Source organism: Meles meles, chromosome 10, assembly GCF_922984935.1.
Source record: "Meles meles chromosome 10, mMelMel3.1 paternal haplotype, whole genome shotgun sequence".
In the NCBI taxonomy this organism is placed as follows: Eukaryota; Metazoa; Chordata; class Mammalia; order Carnivora; family Mustelidae; genus Meles; species Meles meles.
This window is the reverse complement of record NC_060075.1, coordinates 47,738,632-47,764,659: the sequence shown is the minus strand read 5'-3', so window position 1 is coordinate 47,764,659 and position 26,028 is coordinate 47,738,632. Positions and strand designations below refer to the sequence as shown.

Genomic DNA, 26,028 nt, shown 5'->3' with positions numbered 1-26,028 from the left:
AAAAAATTAAATTAAATTAAAAGGAAGCTAAGAAATTTGCCCCAGATACAGACAAAATTACGGATGTTAAATGTAATCATACATAAACCTTTTAAAAGATTTTTCTTTTTCTTGTTAACCCCATAGATATAAAAGGGTATACAGTGAAAACTAGATCTCCCTGCCCCTCCTGACCCTCAGAGCCCAGCTCTCCTCCTGGGACAGTTTCTTCCAGGGAAGGCTTGGGCCCTGGCCCCATGGTGCTGGCTTTCAAATATAACATCTTAGAGAGGTTTCCAGACCCATCACCTCATTCCTGTTAGCACCTTCCTATTTTCCAACCACAGACTTTTTAAAGATTACTTTAAAAGGCAGTGTGGCCCAGTGGGTGTGTCGTGGAGACCACCTGCAGGATGAATGGAAAGCCAGCTAGCTGCTCGCATGTCACAGGAGCGTGTGGATGGGCCAAGAAGCCGTCCAGGGGCAGCAGCCTGCATGGACTCTCGCAGTGTTTACTCTAAAAAGGCTAATGAGAAAACCGTATGATGTGCTTTGGGAAAAAACGTTTAGGTGACTCACAAAGTGCCAAAGATCCACGTGGAAAATTTAAATTATTGTTCCATGAAACGTGAATTGATTAAAAGCAGTACCACTCAATTGGTGGATTGTGTTGTACCTGATTTCAAATACACATGTGTTATCAAATGAATGAATTAAATATTACAAGTAGACACCTGATAATTGCATTGCTATCTTTACAAGGGCAAATATTCAGAAACTTTTGGGGATATCTGCTCATTAAGAAAATGGAGGCTGCCGGGGCGCCTGGGTGGCTCAGTGGGTTAAGCCGCTGCCTTCGGCTCAGGTCATGATCTCAGGGTCCTGGGATCGAGTTCCGCATCGGGCTCTCTGCTCGGCGGCGAGCCTACTTCCCTCTCTCTCTCTCTGCCTGCCTCTCTGTCTACTTGTGATATCTCTCTGTCAAATAAATAAATAAATAAAATCTTAAAAAAAAAAAAAAGAAAATGGAGGCTGCCTTCCGTTGCAGGTTGCTTGAGGCCCGTTATCTAGAAGTCCTCTTATAAACAAGCAGAAAAAAAAATAGACATGGGCTAAAATGTCACCTCTTTTACCAAGGGCAGACAGGAAGGTCGTTAGCTGGTGGGCTTGCTAACCACGGAACCCCAGCATTTAGCAGGCTTACCGGTCCCCAGGTGCTACAGAGCCAGAACACCCGCAAGGCAGCCCTCCACCTGCAAGGGAGTGCTCCCAAGCACTGGCACAAAGCCAAGAGACAAATCACTTCCATCTCCCCAGGACACAATACAGACCCAGACAGAGGCCAGGGATTCACTTACTGAGGGACCTTCCCAGGCCAGGAGTGAAGGAGCCCCCCTCCCCCACTGACCTGGTATATTGGGGCATAAAGCAGAGGCTGCTCTAGACTATTCCTCACCACCTATACAAGGCATGTGAAGGGTTTGTTCTGTGCCACATGAAGGGTCCTCCAGTTTCCCGGGATCTAGATTTTGACCTCCAGGTCAACTGAACAGCTCTGATCAGAGAAGCCAGGGTGGCAACATGGCAGCCGCTTCATGACTGAGAACATAGGGAGTCCTGGGGCTGTCCACCAGGAGAGCCTGGAGGGCTTTCTAGCCCAATCTCTATCTTTCCAAACGAGAGAACTAAGACTCATGGGGGAGCACGGCACATCACCCAGGAAACTGAGAGTGTTGAGGTTTTCTCTATTATACCACTTTCCATAGTTTACTTTAATGACTTGTTTAACGTTTGCCTTCAGTGCTGGACTGAAGGCACCTCGGAAACAGGGACTAGGCTTGCCTTGCTCATGGCGGCGTCTTCATCCCGCAACACAGCGCCTGGCACATAAGTGTTTGCTGAAAGGATGGATGGATAGATGGGTGGATGGGTAGATAGATAGGGAACGTGTGGAGAGATGATTCGGGAAAATTGTGAAGATTTGAGAGAAGGCATATACGGGACCCACCTCAGAATCTGGAATGTACCAGGCACTTACAGATTCCTTTCCAGGGTTGGTAGAAGACCTTTCTTCCTCTTCTGTCTCTGCACTAGGACGTCCTCTCTTTGACTCTGAGTATAATATGGCCAAGAAATCTTTCTTTCCTAGCCAGTCTTGACATTCATTGCCAGGACCATGATGTGCGAGCTGCTTTCATGAGAATTTAGTCTATCACTGCCATGACCACCAACTATCCAAAGAGACACCAGTGCCCACAGTGAACTCAGAAAAGATAGTATTACAACAGGAGAAGAAAGTTTCTCCTCTAAATGGTAGGAGTAGAGCTGGCTGGAGGTACAGCTGACTAGTCTTCTGTAAGGAAGAAGACATGCCTCCTTCAGGAAGGAGATGCATATAAGAATAATTGTCAAGAGGGTTCCTGTGTGGCTCAGTCAGTTAAGTTTCTGCCTTTGGCTCAGGTCATCTGGAATCGAGTCCCACGTCAGGCCCCCTGCTTGTCGGGAAGTCTGCTTCTCCTTCTCCCTCTGCCTGCTGCTCTGTCTACCTGTGCACTCTCTCTCTCTGTCCAATAAATAAATAAAATATTTAAAAAAAAAAGAATTGTCAAGAGATGACTGACAATAATCCCTCTTCCCCGTTCATTCCAACAGCACTTGTCAGTCTGACCTTGCTATATAATGTGTCACTTTTCTACCTTGTGCTGTGGTCACGCGCACATGTGGCCAGGAGCCGGACACCCAGCAGGCGGGCACTTCATGCTTGGTGACTGAATGAATGAAGTGATGTGTTTATTTCACCTCCTAACTGATTGCTTGTGGTTGGATTCTGCATCTTGCCTTCATAGCTCCACCAGTGTCTACTGTAGTGCTTTGTGCCAAGTAGGCTGTAAGCTCTAGGTAAATATTTGTTGGCTGAATAAATGAATGCCCAAAAGGGCTTCTGGAGGAGAGCCAAGAAGAAATTCCTCTGATGAAAAGAATTTGTAAAGAGGCAGGCAGATGCTGGAAGGGAGAATGTGGGGGCAGGGGCTGTTGGAGGAGAGACAGGCCTCTAGGCTGAAAGGAGGTAGTGGGTGTGCGGTGGTCTCTAAAGAAATAGCAGAGGAGGAATGATAAAGGGGGAAATTATCCACTAAGAAAGCTGCTCCATCCTGCCTGGAGGAACCTGCATGTAGTAGAAACTTTGGGCAAGGAAGTAGGGAGAGAGGGCGCCAAGGGAGAAGATGACCCGGGCAAGCGAGTTGTTTGGCAAGAAGTAAATGACGGTGATATCCAATGATACTCAAATTACAGCTCCTGTGTCTTTCACTTCCCCTGGCCCTCTGCCCACCCCCTTACTGGAGGGAGCTATTCACCTCCATCTCATGGCCATACCTCCCAGAAGAGCTGTGCATACTCACAAATTCTATTTAACAACTCACATGCACTTACCCCATCGCACCCACCCACACTGCGTTGCACCGTCCTCCGAAACCCCCTTGTTGCTGAAGCAGTGAGTCCTCATGCTTATCTCACTCAAACACCTTCTGACACGACTGGCCACTTCTCCCTTTCTAAGTGTCTCTGGCCTTGTCTTTCATGCCAGCCCATCTCATGGCTTCTCCCCTTATCTCTCTGGTCTCTGGTCAGTCCCCTCTTCCTCTCAAGCTTTAACTGTTGGTGCTCCATGGGGGTCTGTCAAGCGCCTTCAGTCCTCACTCTGAATGTGTATCCGAGGTCATGTCATCTACTTTAATGGCCACAGCAGCCATCTGCGTGTTGGGGCTTCCATTTCTAGATCACCAGCTCAGTTCTCTCTTCTGAACTCCAAGCCTCCTAGATATGTTCACTTGGCTGTCCCATGGGCATCTCTTTCCAACAGGAAAAAGCCAAGTGCATTGCCACCTGCCAGGCCTGCTTCTTCTCTGGTCTGCCCTATTTCTGTGAATGGCATCACTCTCCGTCCAGTTGCTTATGCCAAAACCATTTGTCTTCTTCTGCTCAAGGCCAGTGTGATTCTTCTCTCCTTTCCTTCTCTGTCCACAACCAGTTCATCACCAAGTCCTGTGGAGTCTACCTTCTCAACACCTTTTGAATCCACCCTATTTTCTGCATCTCCCCTGTCACCACTTGAGTTCAGACCACTAGTGGCACCTGCCCAGGTTGCTGCCCAGCTCCCTCATTTCCCCCCTTATCTTCCCTCCCTTCCATCTTCTCTTTGCCCGGACCTGTGTCACACTGTAACTGGAGTCATCTTATGAAAGTACAAACTGGGTGCTGTGTTCTGCCTGCTTTTATTTCCCTTTCCCTCTAAAACAAAGGTAAGCCCTTAGCATGGTTTAAAAACCCTTAATTACCTGGCACATACTTATCTCTCTAATTCCTAGCTACTTTGAACCCTACATATATACACAGAAACACACAGACACACACACTCACACACCCCATAGTCCCTGTGTTTCAGCTAACAGGCTGAACCACTTCTAGCTGTCCATGCCATGTTCTTTTTTTGCCTCTGGTCCTTCCAGGCCATACCTTGGTCTGTGAGTCATACTCCATGAGCTCATTTGTTCACAACGAAACTCCTTGCCATTGGCTCTTGTAGTAGATGTCTGGATGATAGAGCATCTCTTGGACTAGGTGTAATTTGCTATGGTACCAACAGTTAGTTATGCTTCTCTCAGTCTTTGGAGCCTATAAGCCTTGATTAAACTCTACTGCCCTGGGACTACTCTTGAAGGATCCCAGAACAGGGATGCTCAAGGCCACGGGTATTGGCCAAGGCATGGGAAGGGCCTTACTGTCCTAGCTCCACTCAGCTTCCAAAGGTTGGGAGCTTCTGCCATAGACACTCCTCCTATACAACCTCTTGCTGGAAGATTGTGTCTATTTGTTTGTATCCCTTAACGGAATGTGAGTTTTGAGTCAGGGAACAATGTCTGTCTTTCACTCATCCACTCTTTGTTGAGCATCTGTATACCCTGGGATACAACATTTAGGGCCATTCCTGTTGTGCTGTCTATGCCCAGCTGAGATGAGTTGGGGCTGAACCCAGCTTGGACTCCCATCACCGGGTCATGTGCTCTGGTTCAGGGCTCTGTCTCCCAGAAGAAGCATCTTCTCACACAAAGGTGCCGTCCAACTGCCAAGCCATCACCAAGCCTGCTTGAAAGGGTACCTTTTTCTAATTCACAAAAGGTACTCAATAAGCTAATGGTGACCCAGGCATCAGAGAACAAGAGAAATGAGCCTCTTGCTCTCATAGTACTGTCTGTCTGAACAAAGAAATAAGCACATAGTAAAAATGGTTCAGATGGTAAAAAGACTGCAAAGAACCAGAGGCTCTCTGAAAGTCAGCTTTAGATAAGATGGTCCAGGAAGACATCTCCAAGGAGCCAGGACATTGAAGCTGAGATCCAGATGATAATGAGGCCGGCCATGTGGAAATCAGAGGGAAGAAACTGTGCAGATCTCTAAGAGGGCAATGATCTTGATGGATTCAAGGATGAAAAGAAAGGCCAGAATAGCTGAGGCATAGTGAGCCAGAGGAGAGAGAAACAATGACCGGGGAGAGGTGGCCAGGGGCCAGATCCTGCAGAGCTCCAGAAGCCTACTTGCTTCATTCACTGAGGTGTCCCCAGGGTCTGGCTCACTATTTGTATTCAGTAAATACCTGTTGAATGGAAGACACTCACCTTGCTCTGCATACAGAACATTGGCCCAGAACTGAAGCTCTGCGTGGCCTCAGTGCCCTCTAGTGACCACAGACTCCAGCCCAAGGCCCTCAGTAGCTTCATCATCTTCAGAAAAACCTCAGCTTAGCCTTGTCCTTGGGGCCCAGCCAAATGTCTGGAATTTGTCTTATTAACTTACTACTTTCTTTTAGTTTCAAGAATTTGTCTTATTAATTATTCTCTGCAAGTAGGACTAAATCAGTGACAAAAATCCCTGACGTACAATCCACAGTGAGATGCAGACCAGGCCTTCATTTTTTGCCCAGGCAGCAGTTTTCAAAGCGAATACCTGGATGTCCAATTTCTCAGGGGAGTGCAGGGAGCCTGTAGAGGTGGCAAGCATTAGAACACTTGTTTCTGTATTCCCTAGGCAGTGTGACAGCGAGAAAGCTATCTGAAAGACAGCTCCTCCACATTTCCAGTTAGGACGATCTCCAGGTCATTACACAGCTCAGGTGTGGCCCTGTTTGCCCGCAATGGCCTGACAAAACCACAGCCACAGGCTGCATGCTCTGGCTTCCACAGAACTTCTGAAGACCCAAGGTTTTGGGCATGATGTGCCTGTCGGGGGCATTTTGAAAGGTGGGCACAAATGTGACATCCTGCTCATCCTATCATTGCTCAATTTCATTTGGATCCCAACCCATTCTGGGCCCATTAAACTAATCACCCAGCAAATACTGAACTGTTGATCTCATTGTGAGGCTTTCCCATGTCTGATTGAGAAAGCTCTTTTCCACCCAACTTCCCTGGAAGATGCTCCCTACTTGTAGCCTACTTGCAAATGTGTGTATCAAGAAATCAAGAGCAACGGCTGAGACCTGGCTCTTCTGGGAGAGGGGATGGCCCTCTATTCCCAATGATGCCCCCTCTGCCCCCATACAGTAATTTATGCAGCTTTGCTTGAAGGATTCTTAAGGATGGGTCCTCTCCAACATTCCTGGGAGATCATTCTCTAAATTGGTGAATCTTTCACTGCTCGCATTTTCCAGAGGCCCCACATGTGTTTTTCTGTTGATCTGGTCACACACCACTGAGCCTGCCGAAGGAATCTGGCTCTTCTTGAGGTTTACAAGGGTTTCCTCCTTAGTTGTCACTTACTCGAGTGTAGCACATGGCGTTCTCTAAATTTTCTTCATTAATCAGTCCCCAAATTCCTTTACACTTGCTCCTCAGGTGATTGCATCAAGTCGACATCTTTCTGGAGCTGAAAAGGCCTGGAAGAATAGAGCCTTCCAACTGCAGCTACCAAAATGAATGAGATTAATGTGTTTCCACCTCACTCCATGGCCATATGTTTCCACAGGTTCACTCTCAGGAATGTTCCATGCTTCCATTTGCTTTCCTACAAATGCATACTTAGGCTTATCTGTGTATTTTCTCATTGAGTCTTAAATGCACAAAAATTAAAACGTATATTGGTGATAGACAGTGTTGGTGAAGGTGTGGGGATACAGGCATTCATTCACATGTTGCTGAGAGTTCCAACTGATACAACATTGGAAGGCCAGTTCTTAAAATTTACTCATAAAAGAGAGCAAGAGAGAGAGAGAGAGAGAGCGCGAGCGAGCAGGGGGCGTGGCAGAGGGAGAGAGAGAGAGAGAATCTTAAACAGCCTCCAAGCTGAGCACAGAGCCCAACACTGGCCTTGATCTCATGACCCTGAGATCATGACCTGAGCCAAAACCAAGAGTCTGACACGTAACCAACTGAGCCACCCAGGTGCCCCATAGAAGGCTATATTAACAGCTTTTGAAGCAAAAAATACAGAGACCTTTTACCCAGGATTTAACATATCATTGCAGCTTTCTTTTTAGTAATGGAAAATTAAAAGTAGCCTAAATGTTCATCCTTTGGAAACTATTATAAATGAATCAAATGCATTTGAGTATTACTCATAGAGTAGAAGACCGAGCCACAGGTAAAAAAAAAAAAAAAAATGCCAATACAGATCTCTGTATACTGATGTGGAATGATGCCTAAGGAATATCATGAAATTTAAAAGCAAATTGCAGAAGAGTGTATGTGATAGAAGACCATTTAAAAAAAATTTTTATTCCAGCCATTTATAGGACAAAATCTAGGCAGAGTTGCATTAATTGATCGATGGTACTTTCTGGTAGGTGGCTTTCTAAAATAGACATTTTTCAATTGTTGGAATTTTTCTGTTTTTCCACAGTAGGTGTATATTCCTTTTAAGTTCAGTAAAAACAGTGGAGATCGTAAGTTATTTTTGTGATGCTTTTGATCGAGAAAGATGAGTTTTTATGGTGCATGCTCTCCGTGGCCCCTCTTGTCCTCTCCTTTGGGTCTCAGCCCTGGAGAAGCTTTCCATGCCCTGGCACCACAATTCTTCGTCCTTCCCCCAGAGCTCAGGATGGCAATGCATCTTCTCAGGGTGAGTTACTTCAGCACAGAAGGTTTTCGAGATGACTTTCAAGTCTTAGCACGTAGGCCCCTTTAACCAGCTTTTCTTTGCTTTGCTTTTTATTTAATATGTTTGGATTCTTTATAGATTATTTCATGCAAGTGGTCTTATGACCTACTTTTTTAAGATTTTGATCATTTTCTAAGCATTACATCTTTTTTTTCTCTCCCTCCGCCCCCTCTTTAATGAGAGGAGATATCTGCTTCCCAGCCTGCTTAAAATTGCTCATTAACGTTGATTTCACAAAATTTTTAAAAGAGGGCCAAGGGGATTGGACATGGCCTTTTGCTACAGAAGCCCTTGTCTCTTTTCTTTTGCCTTCCCTCTTAACTCTTCCTGACCTAAAACTGTACACGCTACCTGTGTTATTGTTAGGATTATTTTTGTTGGGTCTTTTTACTTCTACTTTATTTCCAGGGTGGTGATTGATTGATTGGTTGATTGATCTGAAAGACAGAGAGGACATGCAGTTGAGTGGGGCAAGGGGCAGACTCCTGGCCCAGCGGGGAGCCCCACATGGGGCTTGATATCAGGACCCGTGAGATCACGACCCATGAGATCACAACCTGAACCAAAACCAGTAGTCCAACACTTAACCAATGGAGCCACCCAGGTGCCCCTAAAAATAAAATCTTAAAAAAAGAGATAGAGGGACGCCTGGGTGGCTCAGTCGGTTAAGCTGCTGCCTTTGGCTCAGGTCATGATCCCAGGGTCCTGGGATCGAGTCCCCACATCGGGCTACTTGCTTGGCAGGGAGCCTGCTTCTCTCTCCGCCTATGCCTGCCACTCTGCCTGCTTGTGCACTCGCTCTTTCTCTCTCTCTTTCTCTCTGACAAATAAATAAATAAAATCTCTAAAAAAGAGAGAAAGAGATAGAGAAACCACCTAGCACTCCAATGAATTTATTTCTCATTTATTTAAATTTTTACACAAAAAATATGATCAGAAAATTAGAAAACACAGGTGAGCAAATGAAGAGAAAAGTAGAAATCACCTGTATTTTCACTATCAAGTATAGCTACTCTTAATAATTGGGTTTACAGTCTTATAGATCATTTCTATGTGCATTTTTTTTTCTGAAACCGGAACTATATTTAATAGACTGTTTTATAACTTGATTTCATATTTAATGTTACCATAAATAATTTGTCCATGTCATTAAAGAGAGAAAATGATAGCAAGCATGGAGGTTACTGCACGCCAGGCACCAGACTAAGTATTTCACACATACTAGCCCATGCTCTCCTCACAACATGCTGTAAGTTGGGCAGTATTATTACTCCCATTTTGTAGATAAGAAAAATTGAGGCACAGAGAGATGAGATAAATTGACTAAGGTCAATCTGCTGGTAAATGACAGAACTAGGTTTTGAACCTAGATAGTCTAGCTCCAGAGGCCATGTTGTTGACCACAAAGCTCTGACCCACACCATTCTTTTCACGTCTCTATTATAGGATAATTTATTTAACCACTCCCTGTTTCTGGACTGTTAGATCCACTGTTGTTCACAAAGCAGCAATGAACACCTTGTTCATGTATTTACCTGTACACGTGTTCATGTACAACCTTAGGCTGAATTCCCGTGGATAGAATCACCGAGTCCAAGAGTTTACACACTTTTTTAAAGTTCAGATGCCAATTAGTCAATATTTTTAAGCAATATATTTTCTAAGTCTTTTTGACCCTCTTTGTTCTTTTCTAAAAGTGTGTAACTGTCTTCTGGGTTCAGTGATAGTTTTTTTTTTCTTAAACATGGAGCTTCTTCCCTTCTACGTCCTCTCCCTTCCTTCTACATCATACCCATTTCTCTAAGACATTTAACAAAGTAATACAGTTTCCACAAGTATTAAGCTTTATGGTGTCACAGTTCTAGTACCTTACACCTCCCTCACTGTAACTCTTTGATGGGGTTCTGTACACAGATAGACTGCTGCCCACCCTTTGACATGAGGTCAATCTTTCATACAGCTCTTTTTTTTTCTTTTCTTTATTTCGTCTTTCAAGCTTTACAAGAGTCGAAGTAACAAACCTGCTATGCAATATATTTTTTTCCTGATTCAGTACAGGTAAACGGGGTGAATGTGTCTGGCAAGGATGGCTGATGTGTCGGAAACTTAGAAGACAGAGCTTGCTGCTGTCCTCTCACTTGGGCCTTGCTCTCGCTCTATGACCTTGAGAAAGCCACTTGATCACTTCTGTGTTTCATTTTCCTCATTTGCCAAATGAGGACGGTGAACAAAATCACCTAGAAAACCTATTCCCGGTTTGGGGGGGATAAAAAAAAGTGTCATGATATCCAAGTGTGAAGTAGAGCTTTGAAAAGTATTATGTGAACTTGGGGCAAATGTGCACGTGGGTGGGGTAGGGTTGGAGGCAGCTAAAGACGCATTTCAACATATTAAAAATATTTTGTGCCTTGTGTCTTGACCGAGGTCTCCTAACTGTGCTTTAGTGGTTTGTGAAACATGTCTCTAAGACCAAGGTAATTATAGTTGTTCCACTGAAGCATGACAAATGGCCTCTCACTTTGAATTCTTTAATGGGAGAGAAAAACCTTCCATGACAACAGCACTGGAACTTAATTACAGGCCCCAGATCCAGGGTAAGAAGAGAGAGAGTCGAGGCTGTGGTCTAGGGGTGGGAGACAACCTGGGGAGAACCAGGACGGGGTGATATAACACTGACAGCAACATGATGAGGACATCAGTGGGGCTACACCGAGAACTCGGTATTGGCCAGACGTTGTCCCATGAACTTGAAATCTGGTACTTCCTTTAATTCCTACAGTGACCTAAAAGATAGGTTGGGAGGTAGGCACTTTTATTTCTTCTGTTTTATAAAGATGAGTAGCGGGAGGCTCTTGAAGTTAAGCAGCATGCTTCGAGTTATTCAGCCGGTCATTGATCAGAGGTGAAATCCGAACTTTGAGAGTTTCCTTACTTAACACAGGCTTTTTGGGTGTCTGTTACATGCCAGGCACCCTTGTGGAGGCTGCAGATGCACAAGTGAATAAGGCAAAATGCCTGTTTATATGGAGTTTGGCTAATAGTGGGATGAGCCTTGTGATAACAAGCCAACAGATCAATAAATAATTTCAGATGGCAACAAACGCTATGAAGGAGAGTGACCAGAGCTGGGGGAAGGCTGCTTTACACAAGATAGTCAGGGAAGGCCCTGGAGGGGTGACATGTGAGCCGAGCCAAACGTAACGGAGAAAGTCAGCCATGCAGAGATGCAGCGGGCCCTCCACAAGGGCGATGGCCGGGGGCATGGGAGAGCTTGGCTCACTTCGGGAACAGAGAGAAAGTTAGCATGTCTGGGTATGTGTAAAAAGGCAAGATGTCTGCAAAGAAGTCAAAGAAGCCAGTAGGGACCAGATAACACGGCACCTTGCGGGCCACAGTAAGAGGTTTGTGTATCTTATTCCAAATGTAGAAGGGAGACACTACAGAATTTTAAGCAGGGAAGCATGATCTCCAGTCTCTGTAGGTGGTCTTTTCCACGTCTGTGTAATATTACTAACAAGGAGCAACTAAAAAGGGGTGAATTGTTTCTGTAGCATGCAGGAGAGCCTAAGTGAAAGTTATAAAGTCAGGGGCCAGTGTTTCAGATGAAACAAAATTCTCGTTGTTGTTGTTTTTTCCCACAAAACAGCAGGACTGTAATGGACAGGGAGGAAGAGATCCTTTAATCTAAACTTCTGACTTCAGTTAAGAAGACCTTTCAGGCACATTGGTGGCTCAGTCAGTTAAGCGTCCAACTCTTGATTTCAGCTGAGGTCATCATCACAGGTGGTGGGATTGAGTCTCACATCGGCAGGCTCCCTGCTCAGCACTGAGTCTGCTCAAGATTCTCTCATTCCCTCTCCTGATGCTTCTACCCCTGCCCTCTCTGTCTCAAATAAATAAATAAATCTTTTTTAAAATGACAGGAGACCTTAGGAGAGCCAAGAGGAGCATCTGAGCTCCATTTAAAACCTGTGTAGGGAAGACTGCTTCTTGTCTTTGGGAACCTTCCGTTAACGTGCCGAAAATTGCACTCTAGGTACTGATCATTCTTTTTTTTTTTTTAAGATTTTATTTATTTATTTGACAGAGAGAGCAACCACAAGTAGGCAGAGAGGCAGGCAGAGAGAGAGGGGGAAGCAGGCTCCCTGCAGAGAGGCCGATGCGGGGCTCGATCCCAGGACCCTGAGATCATGACCTGACCCAAAGGCAGAGGCTTAACCCACTGGGTTAAGCCTCTGCTTAACCAGAGGCAACCAGAGGCTTAACCAGAGGCAACCCAGGTGCCCCAGTACTGACCATTCTTGACCACGTCTTGATATGGGGATTATGTTCGCCTCCCAAAACAAATCTCATCCAAAATAATAAGACATTATAGCTTTTTTTAGATGACATCTCAGGAATTTACATTTCTATGCAGTCTGGTTTGTGTGTATGTATCTTTCTCTTTGAAAAATATTTTCGAAAGTGCCATCAACATGTTAACATACAAGACCTGACTTTTCTGGACTTGGCAACTTGATTTATTTTATTTGAATGCTTTCTATAAACAAATACTCCTGTTAATTCATTAAAACTGGTTTATGTCATATATAGGGTGAAATTAGTGGCCTTGTTTGGGTTAAAAGCTCACAGAAGATACTATTCTACTTTAGCAGAACTATAAGGAATTTCACTTTTATTGGCAAACTAAGTTTGAATAACAATGCAAAGCATCATTAACGCACTGTATTTGTGTGTGCACGTGTGTGGGTGTTTATGCATTGGTAGGTTCCCGACAATACAGATCTAAGAGTATGGAGTTATTTGAATGAAACTCTATTTGGAGGCATTTAGTTACCTCTGTGATCGGTGGGCTCCAGAGAGCAAGACATTAATTGTGAAAGAATTTAATTTAAGCTACACAGCTATAATTAAGTAGGATTTGGGGAAGTTCAACGCTCTTGTCTTAGTTTTTATACATATAGCCTCTTTGTTTCTCGGGAGGGGAAAAATTCTCAAGCTATCTCAGCGCAAGAGGTCAGAGAAGATCTGGTCCTTGGCACTGAAGTGGTATGTGACAGTAGCACCAGGACGCGGGGCAGTGGGAGGATGGCTGTCTGATGCTTTGGGGTGCAGGGTGTTGAAAACAATTCCCTCATATCAAGGTGCTGAATTAGAGAACCCTTACCGTTGCCCCCAGCTCAGCATTCTGTGATTTCCAGAGGGAAAGGATTCTCCCCTCTGGCTGTACAAGCTACAGTACGTTTTACCAAGGCCTTATGCTCCAAGCTCAGGACGGCTCCAATAACTCCGTCAGAATTATAAATTCAGCTGTCAGCACTGGGATTGTTGAATCGACTGAACAAGCAGATTTTCTCCCATTGTCTGTTTTCTAGATTGATGAATCACAATTTCGTCCTTTCCATTTTATTCTCACTCTTTCACCCTGACACTTCTGATTGCTGAGACGTGTTCTAGAAATTTCCCAAGTCACACACTGGGGTAAATTCAAGGAGATAATGTGATTCCAATGGAATCATCAGTGTCTCTGCTGTCAGACTCAGTCATTGTAGGAGTTCAGTCGGTGGAGTTGCACAACTTCCCAGATTCAATATTACATACTTGCCACTTTACGTCTTGCCCTCAAGTCTTAATAAATGGGCTAAAGGTCTGATGGGGAACTGTGAGATAAATTATATGTTTATTATGCCAAGTTAAGTAAATACTGTTTGAAAGGATTACTGGAGGGTACAATCAAGTTAATTGCTTTAAAAATCTTTTTTGATTTACTGGGCTCTATGAAAATGGTTAAGCAATTGATTTCTGTCATGGTAAGTGATCTGAAGAGAGCGGTGTTGGGTCTGCGAGGGTTGCCCTGCGCATTTCCTCCCTCCTGGCTGGAACTGTCCCATAAATGAGCAGAGAGGGCCCCCTGGGACCAGAACGCAAGTACTGCTGACAGACTGTTGTTCCTCCAAAGAACACACATGTTGACAGTTTGACGTGCAGGCTGACAGACTGATTTCTTTTCTTTTTTATTCTAGATGCTGAAGAATACCAGCCTCCAATATGGAAATCATACTGTGAGTATTTGAAACGAGACTCTCCTCAGAGGTCTTCTGTCGGCCTGCCTTTTGAATAATTCTTGCCGTTGATTTAATGCACTCAAGCAATCCCACATCACGGCACTGCAAACCCAAATCTTTCTTTTTTGACTAAGGAGAGATTTGAGGCAGAGTGGACCGCACAGCCTTTTCTGCTGGCCGGGACCCCCAAGAGCAGGCTGCCTGTGACCCACTTCAGGAATGCTTAGAAAAAAAGAGACATTCTGACTCGCCGCCTCTTGGTTTGCAGTTGGTCTTTTCTTTTTTGCAGAGCCGGCCAGCAAGGGCGAATGTGTGACCTCCAATGAATTACATTCTTAGCTGATCATCCTATAGCTGTAATATCATATGACATTGGCCACAGAAAATATTAATAGATAGCGAAGACTATGGTCGTTACGGTGGCACCTTAGATACAGATCCCAACTGGTCGTCAGTCAGCAATTCAGCTCCCTTCATGGAGGCAGGCAGTTGTCATCACATCAAGCTCATTTTCTCCTTCCTTACTGTCATCAGCCCAAGTCATTCTCTAAGAGCAAAAGAGGGAAGGAGTTGGGTAGGTGGGAAACCCGCAGTGCTGACAGCCAGGGGACATGTGTTCTCGTTCAGGCTCTGGGTCTGGACAGCAATCATAAGAATAATTAGTACCATCGTTATCGATGTTACCATTGTGTCTCCCACCCGTGAGACCTGCCCCGTGCCAGCCGCTGTGCCAGCTGTGTGTCTGAGCTCTCAAATTCTCCCCACAGCCCTAAGCGACGGCGGCCACACACAAGGAAACCACAGCTCAGGGAGGTTCGGTAACTTGACATATGGTCTGCATCTCTGAGTGCGTTGGACTGGCATGCAGAGTGAAACCCAGAAGCAAGCCTGACCCACAGCCCGCAAGTTTTTAAGACGTTTTTCCTTCCACTTAAATTTTTTTTAAAGATTTATTTACTTATTTGAGAGAGAGAGAGAGAGCATTCGCACCAGTGCAAGTGGGGGAGGGGGCAGTAGAGGGACAGAATCCCCAGGTGGACTCCCTACCGAGCGTAGAGCCCTACATGGGGCTCAGTCCCAGGAACTGTGAGATCACAGTTCCAAGAGTTGAATGCTTAACCGACTGAGCCACCCATTCGGCCCTCCACTTAAAATTGTGTACATAAATATCTACATTCACACAGACACGCATATATACATATACTCGCTCATGTCCGTATGTGTTACAAAAGCAATACAAAGCTGCATACAAGAGAAACGTCACAAAATACACAAAGCTGAGAGTGAAATGTTTCAGGGTTGACCAACCAGCCCCCATCCTGGATTCCGCGTCTCTATCCTGCTTCCCCAGGGCTGGCCTCTGTCAGTTTTGGAAGGCATAGTCTTCCAAGTGTTCAAAAGACACATGCGTATTATGAAGGTATTTTTGCAGTTGTGCCCTTTTGAAAAAAAAAATGGGTTTATGCTGTACTTGGTGTCCTTCAACTTGCTTGTTTCACTTCACAAATACTTTGCTTTTATCTTCCCACGTCAGCATGTATAGAAGAACCTCATTCTTATTACATGAGTCTGTTCTTCCATCTGTGAAATAAAGGGTTGTGCTGGGTCTCTGATGGCCCTTCCAATTTAATGTTCTGCATTCTGATCTTCCATTTTAAAAGGCAGCGCTAATGACTTAGTAATTGGATGTTTTTGTTTGTTTGTTTCCTAATGGAGTGTGAAGAGCTCTGACAGTAAATCAACAAAATATCCATAGTGAGAGGCTCGGGGTGTTCCATGACTCACTGTGCTTTGCACACCACTTTGCACACAGCCTTGCATACATTAAATAGCCAATAAATATTTGTTGAGTGAGTGCCACCGCAGAGAGCTCTACTGAAGCAAAAAGACGGCATTGGCTCAGATTCATTTCGCCTTTCGCTAAGAGGCCTTGGGCCACCCAATATATCTCTTGAAAGGGCTTCTGTGTCCTGAAGAAGGTAGGAAACAAATGGCTAATTACATGTTTACAATGTCAATTTCACCCTTGTGTATTGGTTTTAAGTTTGATTTGGGGGTCTCACCAAGTTGTGTGTGTGTGCGTGTGTTTAATTTGCTCTAAAATCAAACAACTTCAGACACAGAAGGGATAGTTAATGCCATTGAATACAAACTGATTGGCATTTATGAAATTACTCTTTATTACATCTGACTAAGTGTCATCCTGGCTGTATCTGAGGACCCTCTGGTGATGCCTAACTCCAAAACTGAAGGGAGTATGCCACCAGATGCGCCATGCATGGCATCAAAACCACATTGCCTAAAGGTATACGGGGCATCTGAGAAAGAACTCTCTTTTGGCTATCCTGCACCCCTAAATTATTTGAGTTTCGGTGTTGGGCCACTTAAAAACTCACCTGACCATATTATTCCCAAGATCATGTTACTCTCTTATTCCCAAGATGGTCATCCTTTCATTTGGTCTTTAGAGCATAAGTATTAGGAGTCAAAAATGACTAACTTGTGATCCATACTTTCCTCCAGTTTATAGTCTTGTAAGGGAGACAGATATAAACCAGTTAATTTAAAGTGCAAATGGCTTTTTAGTAATAATATAGCATTCCTCCACCTCCTGGGATTAGAGAAGACTTTATAGAAGAGGTTTAAATTTGTAGAGGGTCTTGAAGGATGAATATGAGAAGGAATCTTAGGGTCTTGCCAAGCTTCAGAAGATACTTTTTAAAATCCAAATATATTGGGCGCCTGGGTGTCTCAGCAGCTCAGGTCATGATCTCAGAGTCCTGGGATCGAGTCCTGCATCAGGCTCTCTGCTCAGCAGGGAGCCTGTTTCCTTCTCTCTCTCTCTCTCTCTGCCTGCCTCTCTGCCTACTTCTGATCTCTCCCTCTCTGTCAAATAAGAAAATAAAATCTTTAAAATCCAAATATACTAAAACTGTAGGATTTTTCTGAACTGAATGTCCAAAAAATTTCAGAGTATGAAATTTGCTTTATTTAAAATAACTGGTTCTTAAATCCATTTTGAACCTCAGGACTCACCAAGCTCTTGCCTTTGAAATGTTCACAAACCATCCTTTGAAAGATAATTTTAGATACTGATGTCAAGCTCATTAACATATCATTTATGGAAGCCACATTTTTCCATCACATGCTTTTTTTTTTTCAAACTTTAGTGATTATTTGGTACTTTGAAATCTCTCATATATTTGCTAGAGGCAGTACATTTTTACCATATTATAGGACTTGATTCTGAGAATTATGATTTTGAATTTTTATAGAAGGGTCTAGATATGTCTTATCTTTTATTGCCTGTTATTAGACACAACTTTGACTTATTTGATATCAGATTCTAGTTGTGAGGCATGAGTCCCAATTATGACATTATTCCTAAAAGAAAATTAGTCTGCTTGATGATAATCCACTTTAAATAGTGGTTTCTCAGGTTTAATGTTAATTACAATGCTCTTGATTACAAGTATCGATAGTTTACTTTCCTGATGGTTTAAGCGAAGTGTCAGAACTGAGTCTCAGAGCTGACTGACCTTACCCATTGCTAACTCCAACACTGTGGTCCAAGGGTTGGGATATGCTGTCGCCCTGAACCAATCAGGGACCAACCCTATATAAGACACAAAACTGGAAAATGAACTGTTGGAATGGGGAAGATGGAAATGGACATTGGGGAGGCAACTACAAATGCCTGGCTTAGAAATGTAGAGGAAGGTGAGGGAATTTGGAAGGGGAGGTGAACCATGAGAGACTATGGACTCTCAAAAAGAACCTGAGGGTTGTTTTTTTTTAATATTTTATTTATTTATTTGGCAGAGAGAGATCACAAGTTGGCAGAGAGGCAGGCAGAGAGAGAGAGAGAGGGAAACAGGCTCCCTGCTGAGCAGAGAGCCCGATGTGGGACTCGATCCCAGGACCCTGAGATCATGACCTGAGCCGAAGGCAGCAGCTTAACCCACTGAGCCACCCAGGGGCCCAAGAACCTGAGGGTTCTGAAGGGGCGGGGGGTGGGAGGTTGGGGGAACCAGGTGGTGGGTAATAGGGAGGGCATGTATTGCATGGAACACTGGGTGTCATGCAAAAACAAAAAATACTATTACGCTGAAAAAATAAATAAATAAAAATTAAAAAAAAAAAAAAGGAAAGGTAGAGGAAGGGACGCCTGGGTGGCTCAGTTGGTTGGACGACTGCCTTCAGCTCAGGTCATGATCCTTGAGTCCCGCATCGGGCTCCCAGCTCCACGGGGAGTCTGCTTCTCCCTCTGACCTTCTCCTCGCTCATGTACTCTCTCAAATAAATAAATAAAATCTTTAAAAAAAAAAAAAAGAAAGAAGTGTAGAGGAATAGGAACCTTAAAATCAGCTCTCTCCCTATTTTATTTAAGGTAGATTGTTCATTCATTCGTTCACTGCTCTTTCAGCAAATACATATTAAGTTTTTGCCTTAAACCAAACACTGTGTTTAGAATTGTGAAGCCAAAGGGATGGATAAGCCTGGGTCTTGACTCCGAGCACCACGATGCACGAGGTTCTTTAACTCCCTGAATTCTCTGCTCCCCTCCCTTTCTTAGAGCTGAATGCTATCACTCACTGGGCTGTTTCCAAAAGAATAATCTTGCCCCAAAATATCATATATCTGCAGCTAGTCCTTAATATTCAAGACTAAACCCCCAAACATTGATGAAGTCACCAAAAAAGTTTTGGTTTCAATATTCTAAAAGAAAAGCTATCTTCAAGTTCACTTAAAAAAATAAATAAAGCCATATTCTAAACTTTAAACCAGAACTGTATGAACTGTATGCCCTAAGCAGAGAAGTTCTCAAGTCAGCCACCCTGGGTATACTCTGCAAGTTTTTCTTTTCTAAGAGGCCAAGTGCCAATTAGACAGCAGACGCTGGGGCCGACGGCTCTCCCAGGAGACCTTCCCAGACAGTAGGTCAAGCAGTTACAACTTGTGCCTGTTTTCGTAGAGAGGAGTTCAGAACCTCAAACCCTTCTCCACTGACCCCCTGAATCAGAATCACGGGGGGGAGGGAAGAATATTTATAATAACAAATCCTTAGCCCCCCGCCAGATTTCTGAATCAGAAGAGAGGGGGGGATCTCCAATTTATCACACGCTATAGGTGTTTCTTCTGCACACTTACACCTGAAACCCCCCATCATGAGGCTACATGGCCTCACCCTTGGGTTTTTCACAGTGCCATTAGACAAGAGGAGAACTCAGTCCCCGTTAAGATGGACATTCTGTTAGTGAGAAGGTGGGAGGTGAGGTTCAGGGGAGAAGACCTCTAAAATACCTACTAATTCTCATTCACACCCAAGAGCTTTTCCCATGAAGACTGGAAAGACATGGGCTGGCTCAGTGTCGCAATCAAATGGCTGGCTTGGGCTCCTGGGTCTGCATGCCCTCTTTAGAAAGAAGTGGCTGGAAAGGCCATTCCTGAAGGGTCTTTCAGGAACTGTGGGTGTGGACTGAGCTCCAGCATCACCCAGGCCACGATCTTTTGCTCGGCATCCACAGGAAGAAGGGTTGATTATTGTCAGAGGGGAGTGCACCCAGTTTTCTTCTTGAAAACAAAATAAAACCTTCTTTCCGTGAGCTCTGAGCTTCTCGTTGCTTGGGGAGAAAGAACTCCTCCACGTTCCCCAGCGACCACACCCTCTGCTCAACAGCTCATTCCAGTGCCAAGAATTAATCGTGTGCTCTAGAGCACCCAGGGCTGGGGAGTGCCTGGAACACATTTGGAACATTGCCACAGCAGCAAATTCTATCCTATCACCTCTTAGCCCATAGAACTCCCCAAGAAGTGACATACAATATTGCATTTTGCTTGTGAAATATGTTCGTTGAGCAGCAACAACAAAAACTCCAGAAGTGACAATTTCAGATGACGTGACATGTTCCAGTTTGTATTAAATGTGCCTCGGAGGTTTTTTTTTTTTTTTTCATGGACAGTGGTTTTGTTATAGCTAACCTGGAAAAGGAGGGACCGAGACTCTCACTCGAAGCTAAGATAGGATTTAGGGCCCATTTTTTTTTATATGGCTACCATTGCTGTTGGTTGCCGTCTCATTATCTTTATGGAGACACATAATCCAGATGGTCAACAGCTTCTGTGCCTAGTTGCCAAATGCTGTCGCTTAGAGCGGCAGCAAACAGATCGGTTCCTGAGACCTGCTCACTGAGAAACGGCAGTCAGTCGATAATGTGTGCTGCCCAGGGACCTGGAAGGAGACCTGGCATCTCTGGCTCAAAAGGCTTACAGGGACCCCCTCAAAGTTGCCCCGGATCAGACTGTTTCTGAGGCTAGTGAACGATGGTGTTGCCCTTTACTAAACCTGAGAGAGTCTTCAGATGATGTAGCGATGGACTTTAGCCTGTCCAGAATGTTCCTTCACCTGTATCCTCTGTGACTGTTAATGGCCTCTCCATCTCTCATTGTTCCAAGGTCCTTCCCTCCATTCATCTATCATTGAGCCCTGTCCTCTCCTCCACAATCAACTCACCTTCTGATCTACATTTCCACCAGTGTTGTCTTAACATCTCCTTGATGTACAACTAAAATGCTGTTCTCTCCTGGTTCCCTGCCTCCAAGGCTCCTCCCTTGATCCTTCCTTCAGCGAGGCAAAGTGCAATGGCCCCACTTCTGGCTGCTGAGCATTAGAATCTCCATAGAGCTTTAAAAACAACAACAACAACAAATTTGGGGGCTTTTCACCAGACTGTCAGAGTGAACACTGCCAGCGAGCAGCCCCAGTCCTACTCAGGACCTCTCAGCTACCTGTTTCAGGGAACTACTGGCAAGGTTGAAAAATACAGACGTTGGGATCTGGGAAATCAAGCTTTCAATCTCGATTTCATCATATTACTTGAATGACCTCGAGCTTCTTCAAAGCTTGGCATCTCCACTACTTTTATTAGTCAGGGAAGAATAATAGTTATCCTGGAAGTTTGTCAGAAAGATTAAATGAGAAGATGTAGATAAGGTGTTTGGCACATAGTAGGTGTGCACAAAATGGCAGCTTCTCTCATTCTGAATAGTTTTATCCTTTATTATTATTCTAAAACAGACCAGATAGTATCATCTCCCTGCTCAAAAAATGTCACTGCCTCCTCCCTGCAGACAGAAGATCATCCATGCTCCTTGGCATAAGCTGCAGGATTTAGCTTTCTGTGACCTCGTCCTACATCTGCCCATCTTGGTGGAACGACCATGCTGGACCCTTTCTGATCAATAAACATAACATCCCCTTTCCCTTTTGGGGCTCTCTCTTCACCTGGAACTGCCCTTCTCCTCTCTACATGAAGAAATCTCTCTAATGCTTCAGGAAGAGCTCTATGCTTCTCTCCTTGGAAGCCATCTGGCCGCCTGAATAAAAAGAACCACTTTCTCCTCTCCCCCTCATTAAAGCTTATGGTCCATCCTGGTTTCGTTTCTCTACACAAGTCTCTCTCATTGGATCAGAATCTCTTTGAAGACATGGGTTGTGACCCATGAGTCATTGGATATGGTCCTTTTGTTCACCAGATACGGAATCAAGCATCTACTCTGTGCCAAGCACTATTCTAGGTGCTGAAGGTACCACAGTGGATCGAACAAAGCCCCTGTCCTTAAAAAGCTTACACTTTGGCCGAGGGAGATGAACACCAAAAAAACCAAAATGTGTTGATAGTGATGAGTACTGTGAAGAAACATAAGACAGTGTCAGTTAAGACCTGAATGAAGGAAGAGAGGGAGCCATATGGCTATCTTGGAAAAAAGCAATCCAGGTGGAGGGAATAGCAAGGGCAAAGGCCCTGAGGCACAGAAAAATGAGGGCTCTGGACTCAAAAGGATGCGTGGATGCCCCAGCGAAGATATTTAACTTTCCTATACTTGTTTCCTCATCTAAAAAATAAGAATGATAATAACACAACATTCTTTTTTCTGCGTTCTCCTGAAGATTCAATAAAATATTATTCCTGGCAAACGACAGACACTCGATACACGAGTTCTCTTCTCTTCCCCCTTTCTCTCTATTCATCATAAAAGCCTCCACATAATGCTGACTGTGGTATCTGGTGTGTAGCAGATGTTCAAATATTTGCTGATATGAATTGCAGAGGCACACTTAGCAACAAATGCTTCTGTCTTATAACACGTGTACTTCCTTTGTCACCTCCAAGGGAAGCATTAAAAATGACGTCCCGCCTACCCCCACATATAACTGTTGCTTCATGAGGCATTGGTGATGGGAAGAGAAGAGGGGGCAGGATTCTCTGGATGTGGGTTCTGTAATTCGCCTTGTCTGGAACACTCTGTGATTTTAGGAGCTGGTCCTTTTGGGCCTAATGACAGTCCTTAATAACAACACTAAGGAAAAGCAGTTAGTAGGTATCAAGACTGATTCAAGAGGTAGAAAGGATTCCATGCAGCCTCTCTCCTGATTTAAGGAGAGCACGGGCACTACTGGGAGGGTTGGTGGAACACCCACAATTGTTTGTCTTTCTTTGGCCAGTTCCTCCTCATGTTTCCTCTTTGACAAGAAGCCTTCTCTGTCTCTACCTGCCATAGGTGGGGACAGTTATTCTTAAGTGACACAGGCATTGTCATTAGTGTGGGCAACCCAACTTAGAAATGTGGCACATTAAAACATCTACAAGAGGGTTAGATGGTTTCTCCTCTGTGTGAAAGCTGGGCAGTCTACACTTAATTAGGTAAGAAAATAACCATGTTGAGCTAAGACATTGAGAAGCCATAATTACTAAATACATCCCATCATTTCCAGTCCTGTTTCTACATGACCATCTGTATTTCACTTATTTTTTTTAATTTTTAGACCTAAAATGAATCAGAAATTTTTGCTTATGTTACTACCTTTACTAGAAATATTTTATATGATTGAATTTTAACTTTTCACAGATTTATGCTATCTTAAGTGAATTCTTCTTTCTTCAAGATGTTAAAGATAACTTCAGCTTGGTTTTCAAAGAGGTAGAACTCACAGGTACCAGCATAGGGTGGCTTACCTCTAAGAGAAATAACCAGACTAGCTGAGCAGTAGAAAATCCCTTGTTATAGTCCCCAAAAGCACAGATAATAGGCTGATAAATTTTATTTTTATATACAATTACCTCCATGTCCAGGCCTGAAAGTCTGTCTTTAAAGCAGGGTAAAAGGGACTCCTGGGTGGCTCAGTTGGTTGGGCATCTGCCTCCCAGGGTCCTGGGATCGAGCCCTGCATCAGGCTCCCTGCTCAGTGGGGAACATGCTTCTCCCTCTCTCTCTGCTGCTACCCCTGCTTGTGCCCTCTCAATCTCTCTCTCTCTCTGTGAAATAAATAAAATCTTAAAAAAAATTTTTCTTTAAAGCAGGATATAAGAGAGTTAAGCTATTAAGGGGCCCAAGAAAGAGGAATGCCAATGGGTGGGATCCAGTCACAGAGATGAGAATGCATGGTGATAGGCAGACCAAAAAATGGAACTCATGAAAAGAGAAAGGGCTTGGGGTTTCCCTCACTCACAGAATCGGTGGTGTCTTGGTACATAACTGTAACATTTCAGAAAATGGCACTCCTCTGCTAACACCAGTCTTTCCTGATGTATCAGGAGACATGAGCATTTCAATTCAGGAATCCTCTTTAATGATCTTACTGCTTTGGTCCTTGCAGGTAGAATTCCAAAATAGTCCAAAGAATTTTAATCCTACCTTCCAAGAAAGCCATAAAATGAACAATGCCAGTAACAATTATGAAACTAAATTGGCCTTGTAAAAGAATAAAAAAATCAATTTTGCCAGTTTACATGCATGGTAACTAATTTCCATATAAATGAGCTGACTTTATTCAGTCTAAAGCTGTGCCTGTATCCTCTTTGTTTTTTTATTTGAAATTTTTGCTGTTCTTCAGAGGCACTTAGGTGGGACTATTTGAAGACATCTTGGTATGTGTTGTAGTTTTCTAATCATAATTATCTTTTTCTTTCTTTCTTTCTTTCTTTCTTTTGGCAGTATATCAGTTACAGCAAGAGGCCCCTCGTCCCAAGAGGATCATTTGTGCTGGGGAGGTCAGTACTTAGCTATTTCTGACACACCTTGTTAAATATGATGAATTTTCAGTGCTGTGTTGGTATCGGAGGGCTTTTGGGTTTCCTGGGAGTTGGTTTGCGTTAATGTTTGTTAGCGTGTCACCAAATTTAATGCCTGAATCATCTTTGAAATCAGGTGTGACTTTTAAAAATATTCACAAACTCACTTGAAATCAGAGGTCTCATGTTTTTAAACATTGCAGAGGCAATTAAGCCTCCCTCTCTAATACCCTCTACAACATGTATTTTGGTTGTTTTCCTTGTTTCTGCTGTTTTGATTCTGTCATCATTTTTTTTTCTTATGGAACGCTTCCAACAGAGAGAACACAGAGAATAATAAATATCTGGGTACTCTCAACACTTATATTTAACAAACCTTTATGCCCTCTCACATTTACTTGACATTAAAAAAAAATCCCTACAAGAAAAGTGACTGTTTTTTAATTCTTGGAGATGAGCTGAAAAATATATTGACTCATAAAAATGCTTACCAGCCCCGAGAACTTTCCCCAGTAGTCCCTCACTAATCAGTTCTCTTATCATCTGGGATGTTGGCAAGATTGAAAGGCAGGACTAAGGCTCTATTTTCTATTTTTATGCCCATCAGTTTCTGTAATAGTCAAACTAACATCCTTCAAACAAAGGTCCTTGGGTCCTTGCTTATTTTATATATTTTGACTTAGATTAAATATAGAGTAGCAGATGCCTTTTAAAGTGTCACATCTGCTTTACCAGGAGGAAAAGGCTCCAACTCCAACCCTCTTGAGATTTAGCCTTGAACATCAGTCCTTTCTGGCTACCAGACTTGACGGGATCTGGTTTTGAACCTGCCTCCTCAAAGATACACACATGCCCACACCCAGAGACAACTTATCACTGTGTAATAAATGTTTCTACAGAAAAGTTTACTTCTGTTGAAGGACACTGAAATTCATCAAGTAATCTGAATATTGACACAGAGTAGACATTCCTATCCCAAAAATATGGCTTGAGAAGAGAAACCATCTGATCCCTAAGGAAAAATCCAGGATGCAGTCCACTCCTTATCTGGGAGTTTTATCTTGTCTTGCCACCAACCCTGATGACTTTTGTCCTTTGGTTATTCAATAATATCTAAATAAGGAAAGAATAGGATAAAGACAAAAGGTTTAATAAGATGTTTGGAATAGAGTAAGGGGATATGTAAGAAATAAGTTGTTAAAAATTCTTTTAAGGGTGCCTGGGTGGCTCAGTGGGTTAAGCCTCTGCCTTCAGCTAAGGTCATGATCTCAGGGTCCTGGGATCTAGCCCCACATCGAGCTCTCTGCTCAGTGGGGAGCCTGCTCCCCACCCCGACCCCCGCCAACTTGTGACCTCTGTCTGTCAAATAAATAAAATCTTTAAAAAAATTATTTCAATCCTGGGGCATATGGATAGCTCAGTCAGTTAAGCATCCAACTCTGTTTCAGCTCAGGTCATGATCTCAGGGTCCTGAGATCGAGCCCGGCATGGTCCTTCATGCTCAGTATGGAGTCCGCTTGAGAGTCTCTCCCTCTGCCTGGCCCCCCACCCCCACTGCCCTGTACACGCCCATGCTCTCACTCCTTAAATAAATCTTTAAAAAAAAATTCCTTTAATACGATTTTACATCTAGTACTTCTCCAAGAGAAAAAATAGAGACCATGCAGGAAGTTAGGGGAATTCAAATGTCTCTGGGAAAAGAATGTTTGTAAAACTAGAACATCACTAAGGACTTTTCCTAGGGCCATTAATAAAAAGTT

The 26,028-nt window shown here is 43.7% G+C and overlaps 1 protein-coding gene across 1 annotated transcript in view; it reads left to right on the top strand.

Moving 5' to 3' along the window:
• Window positions 1-26,028, top strand: part of CHN2 (chimerin 2) — a 304,945-nt gene that overhangs the window by 142,607 nt on the left and 136,310 nt on the right. Inside the window, exons 2-3 of the mRNA XM_046021506.1 lie at window positions 14,154-14,192; window positions 24,192-24,247. Coding sequence (XP_045877462.1) covers window positions 14,154-14,192; window positions 24,192-24,247 — 95 coding nt within the window. The remainder of the gene's footprint in view (window positions 1-14,153; window positions 14,193-24,191; window positions 24,248-26,028) is intronic.